Source organism: Nothobranchius furzeri, chromosome 9, assembly GCF_043380555.1.
Source record: "Nothobranchius furzeri strain GRZ-AD chromosome 9, NfurGRZ-RIMD1, whole genome shotgun sequence".
Lineage (NCBI taxonomy): Eukaryota > Metazoa > Chordata > Actinopteri > Cyprinodontiformes > Nothobranchiidae > Nothobranchius > Nothobranchius furzeri.
Window position 1 is genome coordinate 62,793,546 of NC_091749.1, and position 24,670 is coordinate 62,818,215.

Below are 24,670 nucleotides of genomic sequence, written 5' to 3' on the forward strand. Positions count from 1 at the left end.
TTTTACAGCTTTGTGTAGTTAGTTATAACAAAACACTGGAGGATTTTTTTTTATTTGTAGAATTTATACAAAAAAAAGAATGAAAACAAGTTATTAACAGGTGTTCACTACATGCATGTTGAAATTCTATAATACAAGAATGAATCTACACAACTTTTTCTTAAAACAAATCAGACATGGTGAATATAACTGATAAAAAGTAGGTTTCATACTTTCAAACATCCAATGTCTCAGCTTCAAAGAGTTTTGACATTTATCAACCTTGGTGCAAGAAAATGCTCATCTTTCCCCGGCAGGATTCTTCAGTCTGGGGAGAAAAGGGAACAAAACCAGAACAAAGTCAGAGTAAAAAAAATAAAGGGATGCCAATCTTTCGTGATTTCAGTTAATGCATTCATATTAAATTCAGACGTTAAAGAGCTGTATATTATCCTGATATTGTGTCTGACCTACAGTGAAGATTAGAATACAAATAACTGCTCATTTAAAATGTTTATAAAGGAAGAAATGCTCCCCTGACTCAATGTAATTTTTAGCATATATAACTTTTGTAGTTAAGTCTGTTTATCTTACCAGGTTAGTAGTATCGGTCTTTGTAATCTCGATGTCTTTCTCGCTCTCGTAAGCGCTCTTTGTCCCTGTCTCCACTCCAGGAATGTTCTCTATGTCTTCGAGACGTTCCCGCACCTTCCCTGCTGTAAGAGTCACTTCGGTCACGATCTCGGTATCGCTCTCTGTCACGATCTCTGTCGCGGTCGTGGTCTCTTTCACGACCTCTGTCCCGGTCTCTGTCTTTCTCTCTTGAACGCCTGCTAAAAAGAAAATCTTTAATTAGAAAAAAGCTTAACCCTCTAAGAAAGACAAGCACTCAAACCAAGTTTCCTAAATATACAAACCTGGTTTCACAGTTGCTTTGGATCGAGACTAAACAGTCTTTGAGTGAGGTGACCAAAGCTCGGCAGCGTTCATCCCCGTGCACTTTAGACTGCTTTATGATGGCAATCGCCGTTAATAGTGTCTCCATGGCCATCTGCTGCTCTCCTGCATTAGAAATTCAGGAAATAAGATCGTCTTTTAAAAAGCAGGTTCAGTGGGAAACAAATTTTTTTAACTTATTTTTGAAAATGATCAATGACTGAGTTTAACCATGAAAACAGTCTTCTACCCCTATTTCCTTCATTAGCTTTTGATAGACACTAGACGGAAACACACTCGGTTCAGAAAAGCCTGACAGATCTAGTCACACTGTCACTTAACATTCATGGACTCACCCATCTTGACTCGCGACGGGGAAATCTGTTGTTGGTTTACCGTCCAGGAAACGGCAGTGAACGTCTCGACTAGTAGATGCTAATGATTAGCATTAGCAACTCCACAACAGCAGAACTCCTTCAGACTTGTGTCATTTGTGGAGATAAATCAACGTTGCAAAGCAAATGTAGTCAGTGGTAGAGTCATGTTGCAGTTAGCCAATCCAAGGCAAGATATCCAAATATCAGGAAATAAAACTCTAAATCCTGCCGTCTGAAGCTACGTTCTCCTCCAGCTGGCATCTACGTCCTCAAACAGGCGCACCGGAGCTTCTTGTCCCCCAGAGTACGAACTACAAGGCATTCATTCCTACTAGAAACCACTGCAAATGTATTAAAAAACATGAATAAAGTTGACCCTTAAGAACTTTTTAGAGGTCCATCTTAAAGTACAAATGTACAATTTTTTTTTTTTACCTTCTTATATTTGATTGCAATTGCACAATATGAAAGTATGCTTACTGGGATGTTTTTGCTTTTAATTACAACAGAACTCTTAAAATTTAAATCACTAGCCGCCAATAAAACAATCGTAAATTATTTAAAAATGTAAAACAAAAAGTACATTTTTTAAATTAGTATGAAATTCATTACACATTGGTAAAACTAATAAAATATCTGTTTCTTCTTGGGCAAGTATCTTAGATGAAAAGGTTTTTTTTTTTACCTGAAAGTTTCGACATCCTACAAGATGCCTTCTCCGTGACGACACAGGTATTGGGGAAACCAAAACTGTAAGGAATAATCCTTTCCCCGTGTGGTTTATGAGGTTCTGGGTACTTTAATTACAGCACCTGATCATTTGTACTCACCAGCTGTTGCCCCAGATATGGCCTTGGTGATTGCACTGCTGGCAATGGTCTGGTTTCTGCTCATTAGTTCTTCAAAATCGTCTTTGCTTTGAGAGAGTTTTCTGGACCAAAAACAGAATAATGTTAGCAAACAAGCCCGGCAAGCCAGACTAAATAAATACATTATTTAACTTTTAACTATTCAAACTTTGCAAAGCAAGAATTTGGTCTAGTTCACTAGGGTAATAGCAAGCAACAACTTTATTTTTCTCCTTTTTCCAACAACATTCCATAGGCTTTTGGACAATCGCACTGTGAAGAAGTCTTTTTTTTTATTTCTTACAGTAAATGGCCTGTATTTCATACGGCACCTTCCAGAGTCCTAGATCGTATGGCGTTGATAACACAAAACGTGCTCTTACGCTGGTTGGCTGTATAACGGTCTGCTCGGTCTTTCCTGTGTCTGGCTGAAGAAAGGAGGACTCATGTGAAAACCAGAAGGTGGTTGGCCAGTTGTCTGAGCAGGATGCAGCGAGAACAAAGGAGGTGGAATGAGTGGCGACATTACAGGTGGCATGTTTGGGAACAGAGGGGGTGGCTGAAGGAGGAAAGGACTGGGCGATGGAGGAAAACTAGGTGGAAATGAAGGTGGTGGGAAAGGTGGAGGTCCAGGAGGGTTCCTGGGCTGCTGTGATGATACTGGTGTGGAAGTCTTTTGTGTGGAAATAGATTCTTTAGAATCGGAACTAGCTTGTACGGGCATACCTGTGAATGAGTAAAAAGGTTTTTTTTAAAGAAAGTCAGTCAATAAATTTTGTGATATAATGAATTATAGCCATATCTTACGTTTATTTGCGATATCCTCAAATACAGAAAGATTCTGGAGAGTGGCATAACGGCACACTAATTTCTCCCCATTGATATGGCATTGTGGTATTTTTTCCAATAATATTTTAAAGGAATTTTCAGACAACACCACCACTTCTGCATAGCTGGAACACAAAGAGATGTGGAATACATAATTATGAATCCAAAGCAAAAGTATTTAGTGGTATTTTTAAATATATTTACCCCCTTGACAGGCCGTTAACTTTGTTTTCAGCAAATTTGATCTCTTCGACGTCCTTTACACCCAGTCTTTTGGCTATATTTAAAAGGTCTTCATCAGATGTCCACTGTAAGTAGAAGCATATTTTAGGGGAGGGAACATGTCTATGGATAAAAAGACAAAGTTTGACAAGAAATAATTACAGTAAAAGGCAACTCAAGAGGCACTGCAACATAATTATGTATGTGGAGATGATATATATATAACAAAAGAAAAAAACAGCTTTTGCAGATTTCCTACAATAACACTAACTGGGTTGTACTGCTTACCCAAGAGAAATTCCCAATGTATAAAGAGAGTCTCACTGAAGAGTCTCTTCCTTTATGTGCATTCCCATCTTTTGGTTTATCCTCTTTTTTAGCCGAAGCTTCCTTAGTGATCGTCTTTTTGTCTTGATCAACCGTTCCAGTAAGAACAGCATCAAAAAGGTCGTTTGCTTCCAAATCCTGGGTGAGAAAAAATTAACAATAATGTTGACATTTTTGAACAAGAAACGCTTTTAATTTATATTTTCCACTTATTTTATTACATCTCTGATTTTGATTTTAAAATTATCTTAATTTTTTGCATAATACAACTCACATAAAATTGTAAGCAATGAACTTAAAATGTACAACGATTAACTTTAACATTTGATACAGATTAAATAAGCTTTCCCGTTAGGCTCACCTCATCGTTCGCATGCAAGTCGCTGTATATATCGATGTCGTTTTTGGAGGAACTCGGTTCGGCTGCAGGTTGTGCAGCAGCCATCGTGTGGGCCTCAGATGCCAACTGCAGGCACGGAAGCGTTTTAGTTGCTTCGCTTATTTTACCTGTTCAGTTTGCACAACAGCACTGTGCACATTTATGATGCACAACAAACACTGCCCCGATTTTTCTAAAATTATATACGTTAACGTCAGTTTTCACGCTAACCGTCCTCGCTTCGCTCAGGTCCGCAACTACTAAAAAAAAAGCTAAATCTTTAGCTAAAACAAAACACCAAAAAAACAATAAATTTAACGAACTACTAATTCAATTAGGCAGTAGTCTTTACCGATAAATTAACACATAACCAAACTATTTATCTCGCATGTTGGCTACCTGATAAGCTAACGCTCCTTGTTTTTTCACTCAGTGCGTAGGAAGTAATTCCCCGGTAGAGAACAACAATCCACTTTTTGGGTCCTAGGCTTAAATTCACATTAAGTTAATTTATTTGGGAGTTGTGCGAATATTTACAGATACACAAATTAACCAATAATGTTTAATATTTATTTCTGGTGGCTTAAGCATGTTTCTTTTATAGTTACATTTCTCTTTCATCTCTCAACCTCAACTTATGTGCGCAGTCGGAAGTTTGCCGTTGCAGCCCGGTGGTGACGTAAGAGCGTTTACAAGCTAGGCATACTTGTGTAATTTTGTCGAGAAAGACATTTGTGAGAAGGAAAACGCTTAAGTCTACCCACCGGTACAAGAAGAAGTTTAATATGCTGTCTTCTTTTGTTGCGAAAAGGGTGAGTTCTTGGTTTTTCTACTGTGTGTATTTTAAGATGTGAAAAACCACAACAGAGTTAAAGCTCTCTAATATCTGTTTTAAAAGCACGATCGCAAAATGTGCCGTCATGTTTGACCTCTTATAGCCTTGGTGCTACAAATGTTGGATGTTTACAATGTTTACTGTTGGAGGATGGTTGCACAACACGCTTGATGTCATATATATAAACGTACATATAATATACATTAACTAAATGGCTAAACCGTTATTTTAAAGGTAAATGATAGACATGTTTTTTGTGTCAACAAAAATAATCAGCACAGTCCAAGATCACATACATTTAAGCTGTAAATGCACAATATTTAGAACCACAGGTTTATAAGACAGTCTAAATATTTTTTAGTAATCTTTACCAAAACATGTGCAAGGTTTCAGATGGTATAACCTAGTGTATTGTATCAACAAAATACATTGCATCAGTTGAACAACAGAATTTGAACACATCACAGAAGGAAATAATATGATTGTGTGTTTTGGTTTTCTGTCAGCTGCTTACAGGGGTTTGCCAGGCAGCATGGAGACCGTCAATCATAGGGATGGTATCATCCCGTGGTTATCGTGGAGACGCTCCTGATGGCCCCCAGGTTGACCTGATTGAAATCCCTTTGCCCCCCTGGGTAGAACGGGCAGATGAGCCCATTGACACCAAGAGACGTCGGCTTCTATATGAGAGTCGTAAGAGGGGCATGTTGGAGAACTGCATATTGCTCAGGTTTTCACACTCAGTCTTTTCTTTATTGTAATTGCAGGGTAACTGCGGGTCCTTAAAAAGTCTTAAATTTACTTTTCCAAATTTAAGGCCTTGAAAATCCTTAAAAATTACAAATAATCCTTAAATACAGTTTCCAAAGGTCTTAAATTACCAAAGACCCAGTAAACTAGATTATTTTATTCATTTTTGTGAATTTCTAGTTAGTCTTCAGCATTTTTTGTGTATAATGTTGGCGTAAGCGGAACCGTACACATTCAGTTGGTTGTGAAAGGGGGCTATTTTTAGATGAGCACATTAGCTGGTTAAGCTAGTGGGAGCTTGTGCCGTGGAGAAGTGCAAGTTTAATGGTAACTGGATGATTAATTCCACGTTCGCGACGTGGTTAGCACCGGTCCCAGGCAATAGCTGGAAATTATAGCAGAAATAAAATTGAAAAAAAAAAAAAGCTTAAATTTGGTCAAAGTGGCCTTAAATAAGGTCTTAAAAAGTCTTAAATTTGGCTCCCATAAACCTGCAGATACCCTGAATTGTCTGCCATTGAATTCACAATAATAGTATATGAGGTGACATTTTGGAACTTTACATATTTTAAGGCAACTTTGCTGATGCGGCTTCATGTATTTTTGAAAGTGCAGTCCACTTTTCAATTTGGAGTCTAATAAATGCCTCTTGTCTCTTGCAGCATTTTTGCCAAACGATACCTGAATAAAATGACCTATAGCCAGCTGCAGCAGTACGACAGGCTGATAAATGAACCAAGCAACGACTGGGACATCTACTACTGGGCCACGGGTGAGAGAGTGATTGTTTTTTCTTGACAGGTTTTTCTTGGACAAGCTTCTTATTGTTTATTTATTTATTTGTTTGTTTTAAGTTCTATAGCTTTAACCTTTTCACCATTAAATATTGTGGATGTAGATTTTCTCAGTGTTTGCTGTCAAGTTATTTCACTAGCTTGGGTTAAAAAAACAGCCTTTGTGTGCGTCATTAAAAATGATCTTCTATCAGCACTTTAATCGATAATAGTAATGATTTTACCAAATGTTCTTCACTTCACTAACTATGAATCAAAGCAACAAAAAGTTAACAAACTTGCAGGAAGCCACCTCTTTGTTTTAAGATTTTAAACTTTGCTAAATCATTTACCATTGAGTGACTTCTTTTCAATTTCAATTTTTTCATTTATAAAGCACCTTCTACCACCTTAGCTGCGGCCCAAGGTTCTGAACTGGACATAAAAAATCTGAGTAATAATAATAAAAAAAATCAAATTGAATAAAAATCCGTTAAAACAAAAATAGACAAATAAAAGCTACTAAAAACTGCAATACAAATGATAAAAATTTCTTTTTCACTTGCTGATTTGAAACCAAGCTGAAAAATAGAAATATTGTAAGAATGGCAACAGCATATTATTTTGCAGCAGCCCGGAGTACAAAAACAATTTTCAGATAGTTGCGTTGCACGGAAATAAATGAGGCATTTCTATTTTAAAGCATAGCTTTTTAGGTTTTATAACCAGCTTTGGCTGAGAAAACTACTATATGGAAACATTTATTTACACATAAACCAATCAGATTTCAGAGGATCTATCCTGTTTGCAAACTTCAGAGCCAATTGTCTTATAGTTCAGCTTCTTGCTTTTAATCCAAGCAACATTTTAACTCAGAAACCTCACTAAATTGGATCCTTCTCTATTTACAGAAACGTATCCTACTCCTGAAGTCTACCAAGTAGAAGTCATGGAAATGCTGAAGGAGTTTACAAAGAACAAAAACCACGAACAGAGGTTGGATGCACCCAGCTTGGACTATCTGGATGAAGAGTATCAGCTGGATCGTTCTTAGAGACTTACCAAAGGGAGTGAACACGAGTGCAAACAACATCCAGAAAAAGCCACGCAAACTCAGCCTTGTTTCATGCTAATTTTATAAAACATGAAGTAAAAAAAGGATTCTCAACATATTATATGCTGCATTTCTGATGGAAAAGGTATATCTAAAGTTGTAGCTGGCCTTTAAAGATAGAACTGTAATTAAGACACAGTATTAATAACTACTATATTATATGTGTGATTCATCACCATAAATGAAACTGGTTTGTTTGTGAGATGCATTCTGATTATTCAAGTTATAAATAAATACTAGAATATGTGTATTATTTAATAAATGTTCTTATTCTGGTTGGTTTCCTGCCTGACTCATGAGTGGAACACAAGAGGGTGCCATGACTGACAGAAAGCAGCAGCTTGTTACGTAACGAAGGTTGCTCATCCTGCAGTAACCTTTTCAGACACCAGATGGCAGCAGATCGCTTTAGTTTGCCTGCCTGTCTGGGTGTCCTGTGACATAGAGGCCTATTATGTAGAGTTACAGTAGTCTTAAAGTTATTAATTCATATGCAATTAGACATCCATCCGCAGAAAAGTTTGAACTTAAATGGTTCGAACCAAACTGAAAGAGTTCCTTGAGAAAAATATTTAATTGAATCACTTTTATAAAATTTGGAGCCAATTTGTACCACGAAATTCCCGAACTGCTTTCCTGCGCTGTCACACTCGATCACTGGTTAAACTAAATGCTTGTCTAATTAAAACCTTGTAGACAAGGTTATTTTTCTTTTCCCCCACCACAGAATCAGCACGTGTGGACTACAGGGAACATTTCTTGTCCGACTGTCTGTCATGTTGGTTCAGTGGAACCTTGTACTGATTGCGGAAAGGAGATGCCCTCTGGCCAAGAGATGTGCACAGAATTTCAAAAGGGATGACAAGCCGGCTTGTGCACGTCCATGGAATCATAATGCAGATATGATCCCCCGGTCAAGGTGTTACACAAGCAGGACAGCGTCACAGACCACGACGGAACAAAGATTCATTTGTTTTTTATGGCTCATTTATTTGTGAACTGAAAGATAATGACCTTCATTTTTTGTTCCTTTTTTTCTGCCTGCCCTGAAATAGAGCAAGATGATGTCAGAAGGGTTCCCCTCTGTGTTTTCTTTGCTCCTCAGCCATCTGTTTCTCCATTAGTCACTGGTGGAAATTAACCAGTAGATTTACTCAAAATGACTTTATTCCAGAACAGTTTTGAAACATGCCCTTGACTTCATAGAATTCAGTATTCTTTTTGTTTTTTTGGACAGCTCTAAGGCACTTTAGAAGTTTACCTAAACATGGTGTCATGACACCTTTTTCAACAACGTACTTTTAACATCTCATAAGTTTGGAGCAGTTGGTTGGAACATTTTAACCGCCCTACCGGTTGAAAGTGGAATTGCAACTTTTGTAAACAATCCTTCAGCAGCCTGCTGTAGCTAGTGCTAACAACAAGCTAATACAAATACGAGCCAACTAATACTAAAATAAACCACAAAGTAAAAAGATCTACACTGTTGGACAACAAATATTATTAGTTAAAGTCCAGTAGCAACAAAGCCAGGTCACCACCAGTCTGTGATTTTGTAACCTCCTTTAACGCAAACTAGCGCAGGCCGTGCCGATCTGGCTTTAGCTCTTTGCTTCACCTCCAAATACATTACTCGCTTACTTTTACTTCAAGGCTCAGCCATGATGCTAACAAAAAGCAAACATATTTTTCTTCTTCATATGCTTTTTATTGACAATAAATCTTATGATTTTTTTTTATTGAGGGGTACCTCAGGGGTATGTTCTGGGCTCTGTTGTTCTCTCTTTGTCTGATGCACCTTGGTTCAATTTTACGGAAGCACAAGGTCAATTTCCACCTGTACGCAGATGATTGTCAACTCTACTTTCCCCTGAGACAGGGCTCTACAGCCACAGTTGTCACTACTGGATTTCCTAGATGAAGTTAGAGCATGGATGGCCTCCAGTTTTTTAAGTTTTAATGAGGGCAAAACAGAGGTAATCGTTTTTAGTCCAAGCGCTAGTCATGCCTCTAAACAGGAAGTTGAACTCTCTTTGCTGGCCTCTTTTAAAAAAGAGCTAGTCACTAATCTGCGTGTAAAGTTGGATGCACCACCAAAGCTAGAGACTCATATAAATGGAGTGGTGCGTTCGTTTTTTGTTCATCCTTGCTGTTTATCCATGATCAAGCCGCTAGTGTCACAAGCTCATCTGGAGACCGTAGTCCATGCTTTTATTACTTGTCACCCATAGGCGGAGATCCCAGGGGGGATGCGTCCCCCCCCTCACACAAAGTTGTCCCCCCCACAAAAGTTATTGTAAACACATAAATGCTATCAGTAAACCTGTATTGTCTTCTAAAACCACAACGTAAAAGTTAGTCTGCAAATACAAAACAATGTGTTTTTAATTGTTGAGAAATTATAGTCCCCCACCCCCCACCCCCCAATTCCTCAAGTTGGTACGGTCGGTCCACACTCGTTGTTTCCATCAGGCAGGGCTGCCGGCTCTGCCCCGCTCACAGCTTCACAGCAGCCCGCAGGCTCACAGGAAGCGGGAATCAAAAAGCCAGCGGTTTCCAGCAGTAAGTCATTTATCACACGCTTGTTCTACAAACTTAAATATGTATGTCAGATGTGGTCATAAATGTCAACCATAGACACGATTATCTTTAGATTTCGATCACCGGGGGCAGCAGTAGCTCAACAGGTTGAGTGGGTTGTCCAGTAATCGGAGGGTTGCAGGTTCGATCCTGGCTCCAGACAGAGAATTCTGCTGTTGTGTCCTTGAGCAAGACACTTAACCCCCCTTGCCTGCTGGTGGTGGTCGGAGGGACCGGTGGCGCCTGTGCTCGGCAGCCTCGCCTCTGTCAGGGCAGCTGTGGCTACATCGTAGCTCATCACCATCAGTGTGTGAATGTGTGTGTGAAGGGATGAGGGCAAAACAGAGGTAATCGTTTTTAGTCACTGTAGTGAAAAGCGCTTTGGAGTCCTTACGCTGAGAGGCGCTATACAAGTGCTGGTCATTTATTATGTAAGTGAATCTTAAAGATACATTCTTATGCCAAGAAAGAGCTTATCTTCAAAATGCGGCAAAAGTTATTTTAGGTTTTGTGTGAAAATACATCCAGTACTACAAATGCGCATCAACAAATAGACGTGATTGAACCCACATGGAGAAAAGCAGAAGGAAAATGGCTGTAAGTTTAACGAATTTTAATTCCTTCTTTCACGAGGAAAGAACCACCATAAATGTGGCCATGTGGTAAGTAGCAGCTATGCTAGGGTAGAGGAGATCCTGTGGTGACGTCTGATTTAGGAATTAAGAATTTATACAAGCTGATAAATCTCAAAGTATGTTACAGGCATGGTCAAAACACACATCATTATCCACCCATCCATCCGTCCATCCGTCCATCCATCCATCCATCCATCCATCCATCCATCCATCCATCCATCCATCCATCCATCCATCCATTTTTGGCCACTTATCAGTGCTACAACAGAGAAGTTTACATCCAGAATGAAAATAAATCGTGCATGCAGGAATCCCCTGATGGCTGATTCTACTTGCCAATCGAAAGGTGGTATGCATAATTTCAGCTTGCCAATCAGTCTGCAGTGTCACCTCGGTCCCAGTCGCACCGCTGGGGAGGAGGTCTGAAAAAAAGAGTCGCCTCAGACCGGAAAACACATATCTGACCCATGTGTGAAACCAAATTCTGGTTCCGTACCCGGACGTGCCGACACTAATGTGTAAGCTCCTTTAGACTCTTTAAAGGACACCTACTTGCTCCACAAAATTGTTAAGTGCAGCGTCTGGCCAGTAGAGGGTTGTAGAGTGGTGTCAAATATGAAACTACAGTTTCTAACGCAACAATCTCTGAGATCAATGTTCTAGCTTAAAGTTTAAAACACTATTTAGTGTGACTTTAACTTTAATACTGATCATTAAGGATGGTGAAAAAGAAACTGTCTTTTGCATTTGTCTCATGTTACACTGTCCTACTTTTACTCATAGCTAAACCATCGGAATATTATTTCCAGCTTCTAAATAATTGAGCACCATCCTAAGTGGCTGTCACAATTCTCCGCTTTACAAAAAAAGATGAAGAAGAAAGGATACCAAGATCCCACTTGCAGGGGAAGCACAATGCATGTCTCTCTATCTGTGAGGCTTGTTTGAGTGTTTATTCAGCAGTTTCCCACGCACACCCACTGCGCCTATCTGCAGCCCAGTGCTCCTGTCATCCTCCACTGTTGCTTCCTGTGTCGTGATGGCTCTCTGCTTTGTCCTCAGTGCTGCTTCCATGGACGTTCACTCAAGTGTTTTTTCCCCCTCATTTCACTTCTTTTAGGCCCACCTATTGGTAAGCTATTCTTCATCCTCTTAATGCTGAGATAAATGTTATCAGACATACTTTATGTTTCTGAATTCAGCTCTCTCTTGAAGATGCTTTGAAACAGACAGAACTCTGTTTCCTTAAAGGAGACATAATCTTACTTTTTCTTAAAGATAGTTCTATGTTCAATATAAAAAATGTTTATGAAATTCTTTGCACTAAATCCCTCTCACGTAAAGTGATTTCAGCAGTTTTATTCTTGACAGCTTCAGTACCTTCCAGAATGAGCCATTCCAGGGTTCTTATCCTGAAACGGAGGCATTTGGAGTCAGTCATTCATGCCTTCATTACCTCTCGCCTGGACTATGCAAACGCCCTCCTCGTTGGTGTTCCGGACTCTGCCCTGAATCAGCTACAGGTTGTTCAGAACGCTGCTGCCCGGTTCTTGACGGGTACACATCGACGTAGCCACAGTACCCCTGTTCTGGAACATCTTCACTGGCTCCCTGTCATTTTCAGAGTGCAGTTTAAGTTACTGACTTTTGTTTTTAAAGCACTCAGTGACCTGGCACCTCCCTACCTCTCTGCCCTTCTCACTCCATATGTGCCCACTCGCACGTTGAGGTCGGCTGACCTTTTGCTGCTGTACACGCCGCGGATGAGACTAAAGTCACTGGGGGATCGAGCATTTGTGCATGCTGCCCCAAAGCTTTGGAACTCTTTGCCCATTGGAGTTTGGCAGGCTCTGTCTCTGGCGGTTTTTAAATCTTGTTTAAAGACCCACTTTTACACTTTGGCTTTTAGACAGTGACTCATTTTAGTGTTTTATTGTATCATTGTTTTAATGTGTTCTTAGTATTCATCATGTTTTACCTGCCTTTGATTGAGATTTTTATCCTTTGTTTTAGCTCCTTGTAACGGTTGTGTTTTGTTTTAGCCTGTGCAGCACTTTGGGCAGCTCCCATGCTGCATTTTAAACGTGCTATATAAATAAACTATGCTATGCTATGCTATGCTATTGCTTTAGGTAAATCGAGCGGGAGCTGGCTGTGCTCACCCATCCCCCGCTCAGGCTGCTATAAGGTAAGAAACGTCTGCATCTAGGAGGGGCTCAGAGTAGAGCTGCTGCTCCTCCAACAGCAGCTCTTTCACAGTCACGTGAGAGGCGGCTCTAAGCTTTTCTCTGTTTGTGATGTCACAAATGGGGGCTTTCTTGAAACAGCTTTTTAGACACATGATTCCTAAGTCAAACACTTTGAAACAAATGAATCGCTAAAGTTTTTTCATGTTTGGAAAGTTTATAGAGTCAGTAGAACCCACATAACAGCACAAAAGGACGTCAAAGGTGAGTTTTGCATCGTATGTCCCCTTTAATTGATATCTACTGCTAGATAGTTTGTTTTTACCTGGTTCACTTCGACTCTGTTTTTTACCTGATATTTAACTATCCAATCTAAGTAGATTGAAATTGTTTGTTCTCTTCCACAATCAGTTATTAAGGCACAAATGCCATTTATCTTTTTCAGTTAGTTTAGACGTAGCACACAGCTTTCTGGTTTTCATCCAGTAAGAAAGTGCCAAGACTTAATTAGGTGGTGACCCAGGAAGGGTTGGCCTTTATTAGATTGTAAGCAAAAGCTCATTGGATGCTGTTCAGAGAGCCCAAGCATGTGTGTTCCTGTACCACTTTCCTGTTTTTCTATATAAATCAACTTAAATTGCAGGTATCAACTCATATTCTGTATTTACTTTGTTTACTACTCAAAGTAATCGCTCTAAGGCAGGGATCCTCAACTAAATTATTTTTGCTCAAGGGCTGACGTTTTTTCCAGCAGACTGTGAGGGCCAGATGCTCTTCTAAAATAAAGTGCACGTATTATTGTATCTTAAACATCTTTTGTACATTTATTCTGTGCATTTCATCTAACTGCATTATTTGATTATTTAGTCTACCACAGCAACAGAGTTGTTTTTACCTTGTTTTTCTGGGGTTGGACTAACACTGCAGTCTTCTTCAGAGCATGCCATCGGCGAGGAGAGCACGTGCAGCAGAGGACGATGCCGCCCTCTGCTGCCTGCTGATAAACGGAGAAGGAAGTGATGCCACCATCAGCGGCGAAGCTCTGCGGAAGACTACAGTGTTAGTCGAAACGTCAGCAAAATCAAAGGAACAAACAACACTTTTGCTGTGTTAAAAACAGAACCAGGCAATGCAGTTATTGTATCTTAATTTCTTCATATTTAAAATGGATTTGTTTTCCATCTAAACTGTGTTAATTGTAGTTTTAGACGTGTTTGAAGAATGTAAACGATTATTGACTTTTGGAAGTTGAATTTGCTGCTAAACTTCAAAGTCCCCCGGGGGGGCATTAGGGCCTGAAAGGTTGGGGGGCTAGGTAGAAAGATCTGGCGGGCCGGGACGCCAGTTGAGGTTCACTGCTCTCAGGTTGAGTTTTCTGGCCTTTCCTTCCTGGAAAGGATGTAGTGGCTGGACTGAGGGAACCACACAACAATTTTTAAGACAAAGGGTTCTACTCTAGTTTGACTGGAGAAGTACATACTTACATTGAGTCAAAATTTATGTTAATGAGTAAGATGTTATATTATATTATATTATATTATATTATATTATATTATATTATTGTCATGTTCTGTGTCCCTGTGGTCCCCAGTCCCCTCCAGGTTTCTTCTCAGGTTCCCTTCTAGTCACTCCCCGTAGTTTTCTACAGGTGTTCGTTATTCTCCTTTAGTGTGTGTTTTCCTTCTCCACTTGTTTGTTTCTCCCTCACTCCTCAGGTCTTTAGTTATTTATGTTTTGGTTCTCCTGTGCCCCGAGTCTTTTAGGTTTATTTATGTAGTCTCATAGGTTCATAGGTCTCATAGGTTGTAGGGAATAGGCTTATCCCCCTCTGCTTAGTTTTCCCTTCCCATTTGGTTTATTGATTTCATCAGGCTCTCCTCTGGTGCTCTCTCCCCACGCACCTGCTGCTTGTTTCCTAATCACCCAGCCCCTGTGTATAAAACCCCGTCTTGTCTCTCAGTGTGTGTCGGTCCGTTGTCGTTGTCAGTGTTGTTCTGTTCCTCCTCGTGAAACTCTAGGTTTTGCTCATCAAAGAGCTTTTTTGTTTTTGTCATTCGGGTTACTGACTTTAGGCTTGGCTTCCTGCCCTTTCTTGGATTTTTGGACATTGACTCCTAATAAAAGGATTTTACGTTTTACTACGCTCCCGCTACCGCCTTGTGTCGTTCTGGGTTTCGGCATCTTGGGCCCTGACCTCCTCCTGGCTCAAATGTGACAATTATATTATATTTCAACTAGAAGACTACACATTACACCAATTCTCCGATCCGCACACTGGTTGCCGGTCCAATTCCGGATTGATTTTAAATGCTTCTTTAAGTTTTTAAGTCTCTGAATGGCCAAGCTCCTTCTTACCTGAGTGCGCTGCTCCACCGCTACCACCCTCCGTGTGCCCTGAGGTCTGAGGATCAGCTCCTCCTCACGGGTCCTAAGGCACTCTTGAAGTCCCGTGGTAAAAAGGCCTTCTCTGTATGTGCACCAAAACCATGGAACTCCCTACCCCTCCATGTTAGGTTGGCGCCTTCAATGGCAGCTTTTTAATCTTGAATGAAAACACACTTTTTCTCTCTGGCATTTAACTCTCAAATCTAAAACTTAAATCTGGTTCCAGTATAAAATCTATTGGTTTACCTCCATCCCATTGATCGCTTCATTTTACTTCTGTTTATTTTAAGGATTTTAATTGCCTGTTTGGTTTTTAGTCCTTTCTTATTAAACCTGGTTTTAGTATTAAGCCTATAGGTTTGTCTCCTTTCCGTTTTCTTGCCAACATTTGTGCATTTTATGATTGAATTGGTTTTAGTTCCTCTTTTTAACTGTACGTCTTTTCAAATGTTATAATTTAGCTGGTTGTTGTTGTTGCGCAGCACTTTGGACAGCTGCTGCATGGTTGTGTTGAAAGCGCTAAACAAATAAAATGTATTCTATTTGTGCATCTGTAGTTGTCAGAAAAGAATCCTAATTTTGAAGCATGAACAAAAAGATGTAATATGATATGTTACAATAAAAATATTTTTGGTTTGACTTGTTTTATTTTTCAAAGCTCTTTTTAGTAACAGGTGTTTAACTAATGCAGTTTAAAGAGCAAGTCACCCCCTACAAGAAATTACTCCACTCCCATTTCATGTTTGAAAAATGCAACAAACGCGGTTGCCTGGCAGACTGAGAGGGCGGAGCCGCCAACAAATGCACACAGACAGGCACTGTGACATCATAATGTACCATCTAATGTCATTGTGTACCTCTTAGCCAATAGAGGTGGCAGATTTCAATTCAAATGTAGTGCTGAGTTTTTACCTGACGACGGTGCAACACTGACAGTTTTAGGCAGAATATTTAAATTTTAACTAACGCCGGGGACACACCGGCCGCGGAAGCGCCAAGAAGCGAATCGCTCACGAAATTCGGCCGCTGCTCGCCGCTCCTCAGTTCAGATCAGACGCGCCCCAGTCGAGGCGCACCTCGGCTCAGCTGTAGTTTTTCTTTTAAACAGTTGGTGTCCTCCATTTCCTCTCTGCCTTTTCTCAGCTCTTTTCCTCTACGTTTGAGTGTTTGTACGTGTGTGTGTGTGTGACTGTGTGTATCTGTGTGTGTGTGTGTGTGTGTGTGTGTGTGTGTGTGTGTGAACCTAAGGTATGAGTTGTTTCTGCCAGTTGAATCTCTTGGAACCCGCTCCAATTCTGCAGCTGTATCCTAGCAGTCTATTCCTAAATGGGTACGTAAATAATCATGTTTTTCGGGGGTCGTACAGCTCCTTGTGTTTCTCAACTTCCATAATTAATTTAAAGTCATCCATCTTAACTGCTTGCCTCAGACTTTCTGCCTCTCTGTCCTGTTTGCTCCGGTGAAAAGACACCCAAAACCACACCCCCCTTCACGTGGTCACAAACGCACACAAGTTCGATGTGTGTGTGTGTGTGTGCGTGTTCGTGTGGTTTTTCTGCAGTGTCTGTTTACGAACACATTTGACTATTGTGGAATTTTATTTTGAAATGCTTTATTTTGTTAACTTTACCGGCCTGCCTCTTATGTCTAGGTTTGACTTCCTGCCAGAATTGACGCGATTCACCCGCGGCACGCGAAAAAAATAGAGCCGACGCCGAAAGGATCGCTGCACGGCGCGGGCTGGAGCGCCGGCGCGAGGTGATTCGCGGCGCTTCGGCGGCCCATGTGGTCTATAGAATAGCTTAACAAGGGCGCCGAATGAAGGCGATCCCATTTTCACGGTGCTTCCGCGGCCGGTGTGTCCCTGGCGTTAGATGCACTAAAGTGCTGAATTATTGACTTCATGTGTTTACAGCACGGTTAGACACTCATTTATATCGCTTATCAGCAAAAAAAAAAAATGTTGATTTGGGGTGACTTGCTCTTTAATGATTGAAACAATTAAAATACTCAAGTTGGAATTGTCTGTACTGAAACAATTGAATTTCACTCTGGGATTAATAAAGTATTTTTGATTTGATTTGAAAGAAAAATTTTGTCAGTTCAGAAACAGCTGAGAAAGTTTTACCTTTGAAGAACTTACTAGTCTATGACTGCATGAGCTAAAACTGCAAACTTTATGAATAATGTATCATGACGGTAGAGATGTGGGTTTTTCATAATTTATGCTTCTGTTCATCGCTTCAGGAATCAGGATTTTAAAATGAATCAGCTAAAAAAAACAATTTTTTCCCAAATATTTCCAAGTTTCAATATAAAAATCATTGCTTTTTTCCCATAAATTTATCAAAATCATAATTTGATCAGATATTGTATAATTCTCTATGTTAGTGAGTTGTGTTTGTTCAAATACCTTTAGAGAAATAAACCAGAGAAGCCTTTGCTATATATATATATATATATATATATATATATATATATATATATATATATATATATAATCAACCAGACCAGAAGAACTTGTTTTATGTACACATTTATATTTATAAATACACTGTACAGATTAAAAAATAAATAAATAAACAGCTGATATTCAACATTGTGCACCCCACAGATGTGTGAATTCAAAGAGAAAAGGGGGAGTGAAACTGGAAGGGGGGAAGGGGGGGGGGGGGGGTCAGTGGTACCAACGACAGACAGATATCAAACAACCCCGGTAAATACTCATCTTTTTTTTACATACAGGGCACATCACGATTATTTTTACAGTTTCTAAATGAAAGTGTTGCTGGTTAACCTCTCTTTATTTTCAAGCGAGGAATGCACCCAAAACAGAACCGTGGGCTTGTCCAGAGTGTGGTTTTCAGCCAGCGAGGAGCTTGTCTTTTTAAATTTCATATCCCAAACCCTGACTTATTTTTGTGGAATACGTAGGTTGCATTGATTTACGTGACTTTCAGAAAGTCTTTGGAATGTAATGCTTAGTCAGCAGCATTCAGAATAATCCCCTGCTCACCACACAGGGCCATCGGGACAGACAGATGACTCTGTTCCTGCTTATTTTGGGACGTTCCAACACTCTGCTCTGAGCCGAGAGCTAAAGCTGATGCAAAGGTGTGATGATTATCTCACATCTCACTTTTATTTTTTTTTTAACCCACCCCTCCTCCTTTCTGACGCTCGAAGTGGGAGCACATATGGTGGAGAGCAAGGCGCGTTAGGGTCGACAAGGTGCACACAGAACAGGAAGCATGTGTGCACGGTGGGGGAGATTTGGGTGTGAGCCAGCTGAGATGATAAGGCGCCACCTTTTTGTGTGTTTTTTTAATTTTAAACCAGATCACATAAGGTTGTGCAGGATTAAATGTGAACCTCTGGTGTTTGACGGTCAAATAGAAAACAGCTCACATGTCAGAGATTTGCTTCTAAAGCTGAACCACACATAAAAAACCAAAAACCCGGCTATGAAGAGAGGTTTGTTCCAGCTTTTGCTTTCCAAAAAGTGTAGCGAGTCTTACAAAACTGAAAATCTTCAAAAAAAAAAAGAACATTTAAATTCAGAATAAAAAAGGGTAAACAATGCTGCTCTGTGTTAAACCGGCTAACCAAAAAGCTAGCACAGACGCACACACCGGGATCCACAAAAAATACAATCACACAAAGTAAAACCCAAGTATTGACACTCACACACAGCGCAAACACACATCCAGTAGACATAAAACACACAGTGGAAAGTACTCCCCTCCCTTCAGATATTATTACTCCCATTTCTTTTCATTCATTTGATCAATACGTGCTTATATTGAGCTGGATGGAGGTCACACTCAGGCAGTAAAACAAAGACCTACAGACCAACCTCTGATTTCAGTCACTAAAGCCAGTCTAGTCATTTGCTGGATTCTGTGCATTAAGGCACAGTTCAGTGCATTTATATGCAGGACAGCTCTTTAAAGTTATTACCTCATCAGGACTCACAAGCTTTTTAACACTCGTCAGTTCACTCAAATTACAAAAAAAGGTCAAAAAGAGGTTCCTTTTACATTTTGCTTCCTTATTTTCCTGAGCAGTTTGATCACACAGAGTTCATTCAGCTCTGCCAACCTTCAAGTGTTCAGGTTCCAACTTGCACAAAGTGGCTGTAATCACCTTGATTTAAGAAGAACACTGGACCTCAACAACAAAAATATTCAAAACAAGAAATAGGGGACCTCCAGCTTCCTGTCAGAGAAAACAAAAAGATGTTTTATCATTTAATTTCTGGTGGCAGCTTGCATTTATCTTCCAACCAGATGGGTTGTTGTTAGATGCACATGACTACATTCACATAAGAACCATCTGCGTCACCAGATTTATCAAACTGAGCAGCTGCTTTCAGCTTTTTTTTGTGTTGCTTTGGCTTTTGATTAAACTTGCTCAAAAAAAGCTCACCAGTTCTTGGTGGAAGGAGAAAGATCTGATTATTTCTGAATGTTATTTGCAGGTTTTAATGCATTAAAATGATTTAATTTCACATTATGCTATAAAAATGAAACAGTTTCACAAATGTATTATTGCAACTTCCCCAGGAGATTGCCTCACGTTCTCATATTCAGGTAATCTTTGCAACAGTCCTTATACTTTATTGCTAATCATCTAACATTTCTATTAGTCTCCATAAAAACATTCCATCTCTGTTTCAAAACGCAGCAATTTCATGATTTTACAGTTTTTGGTTTTGTTTCAACAACTTTGTAATTAAACATTCTGACATAGTTCTTATTTTTTTTAAAGAAAGCTGTTATTAGAAAGTCGGGAAACCTTTATTGAGTTTTGTATGAAGATCTGTGAACAACCTTAGCTTGCAGAAACACAGATTAGTTGCTCTCTAACACCTAGTCACATGGGGACCAGTAAGAGTTCTGAAACAATTCCAACTGCAAAATGACTGAAGTTTACACAAATAAAGTTTTATTATCTTTACATCGCCAAAAATGTCCTAATTCATGATTTTGCGGCAGAAATGCTACAGCAGATAAGTTCTGCTATAAATAGCTACATAAATCTTCGTAAATAAACATGTAATTGGAAAATTCATGGTGCTGTAAAACACTATGAAGGCGTTAAGAGTCACATCTTGTGGTTACTGCAGCTTGCAGCCACCACTCACTTCCTTTCATGAGTTTCATGCCGGTTGCCAGTTATGGATCAGTGCCAGAAGATTCTGAATGATGTGTCATACACAGTAAGTTGATGCGTAGGAAAAACATTTCACTGTAATATTGTTGGTAATAAAAAAAATTAGATATTTTTGAGTATTTTTTTCAGCTTCCCCGATAGCATTGTTAGCTCAACGTTATGTTGTGGATTCTTAGGCGTACAAGAAATAACTTCTGAATCGCTTATTTTACTGGCTTCCATTCTGACCACAACGCTGCGGCTAGTTGCTGATTTGTGTCAGACTATCAATGCCGGTGCAGCAGTGTCTGTGCGCAACCTGAAGAACTTGCATATTGTTGGCTCTGGAACCAGGAAGTTTGGAGGCAGGAAAGATTGTAAACAAAGCTGTGTCTCTTTGTGGCCTTTTAAAAGGAGAAAAACTGGCAACCCACGTGCTTGGCCACGCCCGTGTTACTGAGAGGGCTCTGTAGACACAACCAGGCCACACAAGGGCAACCTGTCCCCACCTGGCCCGGGCCGAGCTGCCTAAAGTGAAAATTAAAAAAGAGAAAAACTGACCCCCCCCCCCCCCCCCCCACTGGTTGAGAAGGAATTTTGTTTCAGTGTAACTATTTTTCCAACATGATTGAGAAACGAAACTCTTTCGTGATATTCCACAGTAAGTTGTGACGGATGGCCACAACTTACTAGCTGCTTACACTGAGCCAGGATCCTCTGCAGGTTTCTTCCTGTTATAAAGGAGTTTTCCTCTCCACTGTCTCTACATGCTTGCTTAGCACGAGGATTGCTGTAAAGACACTGACACTAGTCAGTGCCTCGACGCGACCTGCTGAGTTCCTTTTTTAAGGAACTTTTTACTGATAAGCTTGATGAACTGAACTGTATTGGAGTTCAGTTCGCTGTGTGAAGTGCCTCGAGACGACTCTTGTCGTGATTTGGCGCGATATAAATAAACAGAATTGAATAAAACGCTTACTTATTGCATCTTCAAAGTGAAACTTTCACATGGCAGAAATATTTTTAAACTGACCGCATTTGTTAGCTCAGCTACCTGGTCAGAACTAATCTCTGTTTTTCCAAACTGAGGCTTCTCAAAAAGCTATCTACATAGAAAGGGTAGAATACTAATAGTTGTGTGACAGAACCCTACTTCATGAGATATAAGCCATTCTCAAGCTGTTGTGTGAGTCACAATCTTATCTGATTTTAATGGTAATTTATGCCATTATACCAACATCTTTTTAATCAATTGTTATTTTCATAACCTAATGATGTACAGAGCTTTGGTTAAATTTTCTTATTCGATTGTAACGCGACTGAATTCTGTGTTGTAATAATCCTTAAAATATACAGTAGAAAATGTTGAAATGAACAAAAAAAAAGTTTGAAAAGTTAAATCTGCTCAATTTTCACCTGGTCAACTGGAAAATGTTTCATCTAGACTCTATGAATCTCTGTGGTAGAACAGCATACTTTATCAGAACAGATACATAAACTTTACTTATAAAAAATATCTATTTTGTACAAAATAGCAAAACACTTCTGAGTGTAATTTGAGTGGACTGACTCCAATTTCAGCTATTTTCATCATTATTATAAATAATAATCACACACATACACACAATAACCCAAAACATGGCAGATGATTTTTCTGTCTGGAAGAGCGATTTGATTCTCTAATTTCTTTGAAATAAATAAATAAAAGAAGAAAACATTTCACTCTTTTCTTTATTCCATGAGGATTTTTCAACACTTGCCTCGTTCGACCAGAGTTAATTGTTCATTTTTGTACCCTTTTTTCTGTTGCAGGACATCATTTAGGATTACGACACATCACCCACATCACGCACAGACGACAAAGGGCTCCGGCTTAGGGAGAATCGTTACAGTGGTTGAAGCAAAAAGTGAAAAAGATCACAAAAACAAAGTGAGTTCCAGTCAGTTTTAAGTGTAGTCCATCACTTTTCCATGACCTGTGTCAGTTTTCCTGATTTTCCAGGCATTTAGTTGGTGAGGAGGATCGGTAGTGAAGGTGGAAGGAGCAGAGTGGGAGCTCCGTATTGCAACATCAGGTGTGAGTGGAACCAGGGTCTCGCGGGGTCGGTGACATCAACACTCCTACTGGATCACAGGCCATCTTGCTGCCTCACAGGAAGTTTTGACTATCGGTTTGTTCCATTTGTGGTTGGAAGTTTGTATTTGTAAAGCAGCAAGAGACTCTGCTCTGAGGTTAGGACTCCAGGAATGGCTGACACGATGGAAGAAAGATTGAGACATATCCTGAAAAAAAAGTTCATACAAAGAGGGGCACAGGGAAGAGAAGACATCAAAGACGTTTTTAAGTTCAGACAAATAGATATGAAGGAGTCGGGTGGAGATCAGATCTCGACAGCGGGGTGAAATTTAAGGGTGGGGAATATCAAAGAGGCCTGAGAACAAAGAGATGATAGATGAGCTACAGCCCAGCGCTGCGTTTAGGGAGACGTGGTGTGTGCTCAGAGAGGCTGAGGCTGACTTCTGAGGGGGGAGGAGAAAATACTTTGGGCAGTTTTGCTGCTGGGCCCCTTTAGGCTTTGAGAGAGTGCCACTGGGCCACGGCGGAGCGAGGGTGACTTATCATGTCCTTCCAGTGTTTTACCTCAGCGGGGCCACTCTTCCATGAAAGATAAATCTGTGAGAAACAAAGAGTTGATTCAGGTCCTTTATTATTATTAAAGATTGATTTTATTTTTACAGTAAAGGTAAAATGGTAAGTTTTCAGGTCAAAAAGCAGCCTTCGTTTCATAGTAATACAGTCTCCTGGCGAAGCAGCAATCCAGAGTTTCCCCCCTTTCAGGAATTATGCTAGCCTGGCGAGCCATCCTATAAATGTGAGTATATGGTCTGGCCACAAGGCATAGATCGGTCATGGGGTGGGATCTACGGTGTCTTTCAAACCGTCTCTGCATGCTGGACAATGAGCAATGTGACACACTCACAGCTACAGATGTCAGTCAACAGGGCAGTGGGCCATACACCGTTGATGAAGATGCAAATACAAGCTTTTTCTCAGTAAAGGACTTAAGTACCTCTATCTGCTCTGGACTCAAAGAAAAGCCCAAGTCTAAATAGTCCAAAGTTGATGCCAAAACAGTTTGAAACGAGCCGCCATCATCTTAGATTCGCTCAGTCGCCGCAACATCTAGACCACCAAACCAAATGCTGTGATTGGCAAGATACAGAACTGCTCAGGCCAGTGGTAGACCTGCTGAGGCTGCAATTGATCATGACTAGATCGACCTGGAGAGCAAAATCCTTCAGCTACTTTTTTGGTTGGTTAAGATTTCTAGGCTATGATGTAGGATTTCGTAGAAATCCATAAAAGTGAGTCTTATGCGTTGAATTGAACGCTGCTCATTGGCCAACAACGCTCAACATCAGCTCACGTACAGACGTTGGTCACAGAGCATGTGCGTGTTTGCGGAAGTACCTTGACTGAAGCAGAGTTGGCGACATTTCTTATGGACAAGTAAAGCCTGGTTTATGCTTCTCCGTCAGCTCCGCAAGGGACAGACCCGCACGGATTGACGGAGGCGTTTTGCTCTTTTACTTTTCCGTCTCCTGGAAAGTGTTGCAAAGCAATTACCCGGCAAGACCACAGAGGGCGTAGTGCTGTTCTGTGGTATCCTGTCATGTATCCGGTCCAAGATCGTGTGTTTATATTGTGTTTTTGTGTATATAAGATACTTTTAACATGGACATATTTGTCTCTCATTCTCCCAACGCTTCATGCGCTCCCCACCTCTAAACCCACGTTTCCTGTCATTTCCGTCCACAAATAAAACGCTTGCTGCGCATCTTTCCACTCCTCCAGTCACGGGAGAATTAAACGTTCATATTTTTAGAGTTTTTTCGCGAGGTATTCTTCAAGCTTCTCCGTGTCTGCCGCTAGTTATCCTCGGCTCTCTTTGCAATGGCGGCGCTGTAAACAACAGCGGCGTCCTGACCAATCACAAGCTTGCGTAATCCGTCTCGTTCGACGGATGTTTAAAAAAGTGGGCTCGACTCCGTACGTACTTGCGTGCCTGCCGGAGCCCTACGCAACGATGGATAATGGCGTTGCTTGTCTCTGCACTGACGCAGACGGAGAAGCATGAATCAGCCTTAAGTCTTTAAAGGCCAGGTTCACTGAGAAATTATTTTTTACTTATTCATTTTGAAAATCAGCAACTAAGAGTTCCACATGCAGGTGGAACATGAAAACAGTCCTCTACCCCTGTTTACTGCATTAGCTTGTGATAGACAACAAACAGAAAAACACTTGGTTCAGAAAGTCCTGACAGGACTACGTCACGCTGCCACTTAACATTCATGGGCTCA

At 40.3% G+C, this 24,670-nt stretch overlaps 3 protein-coding genes across 6 annotated transcripts in view; 1 reads left to right on the plus strand and 2 right to left on the minus strand.

Moving 5' to 3' along the window:
* Window positions 1-36: 36 nt before the first annotated feature.
* LOC107381446 (cleavage and polyadenylation specificity factor subunit 7) lies at window positions 37-4,163 on the minus strand. Of its 2 annotated transcripts, none has more exons than XM_015953132.3 (9): window positions 3,879-4,163; window positions 3,479-3,655; window positions 3,173-3,276; window positions 2,948-3,093; window positions 2,524-2,866; window positions 2,123-2,223; window positions 897-1,041; window positions 574-809; window positions 37-307 (listed from the first exon to the last, which is right to left on the minus strand). In XM_015953132.3, exons 1-8 carry the CDS (start codon window positions 3,960-3,962, stop codon window positions 578-580), a joined length of 1,332 nt encoding a protein of 443 aa, XP_015808618.1. In that variant the 5' UTR covers window positions 3,963-4,163; the 3' UTR covers window positions 37-307; window positions 574-577. The 2 variants fall into 2 exon arrangements, with proteins under 2 accessions (XP_015808618.1, XP_015808617.1); XM_015953131.3 differs by having other exon boundaries at window positions 574-812.
* Window positions 4,164-4,556: 393 nt separating this feature from the next.
* On the plus strand, window positions 4,557-7,643 carry sdhaf2 (succinate dehydrogenase complex assembly factor 2). The gene is made up of 4 exons (XM_015953133.3): window positions 4,557-4,708; window positions 5,238-5,461; window positions 6,144-6,253; window positions 7,166-7,643. The coding sequence occupies exons 1-4, from the start codon at window positions 4,682-4,684 to the stop codon at window positions 7,306-7,308; spliced, it is 504 nt and encodes a 167-aa protein (XP_015808619.1). The 5' UTR covers window positions 4,557-4,681; the 3' UTR covers window positions 7,309-7,643.
* Window positions 7,644-17,694: 10,051 nt separating this feature from the next.
* The window catches only part of syt7b (synaptotagmin VIIb), a 219,581-nt gene continuing 212,605 nt past the window's right edge, over window positions 17,695-24,670 (minus strand). For all 3 annotated transcript variants that reach the window (XM_015953136.3, XM_015953137.3, XM_015953138.3), the window contains one exon: window positions 17,695-22,982. In XM_015953136.3, coding sequence (XP_015808622.3) covers window positions 22,878-22,982 — 105 coding nt within the window. In that variant the 3' untranslated portion in view covers window positions 17,695-22,877. The remainder of the gene's footprint in view (window positions 22,983-24,670) is intronic.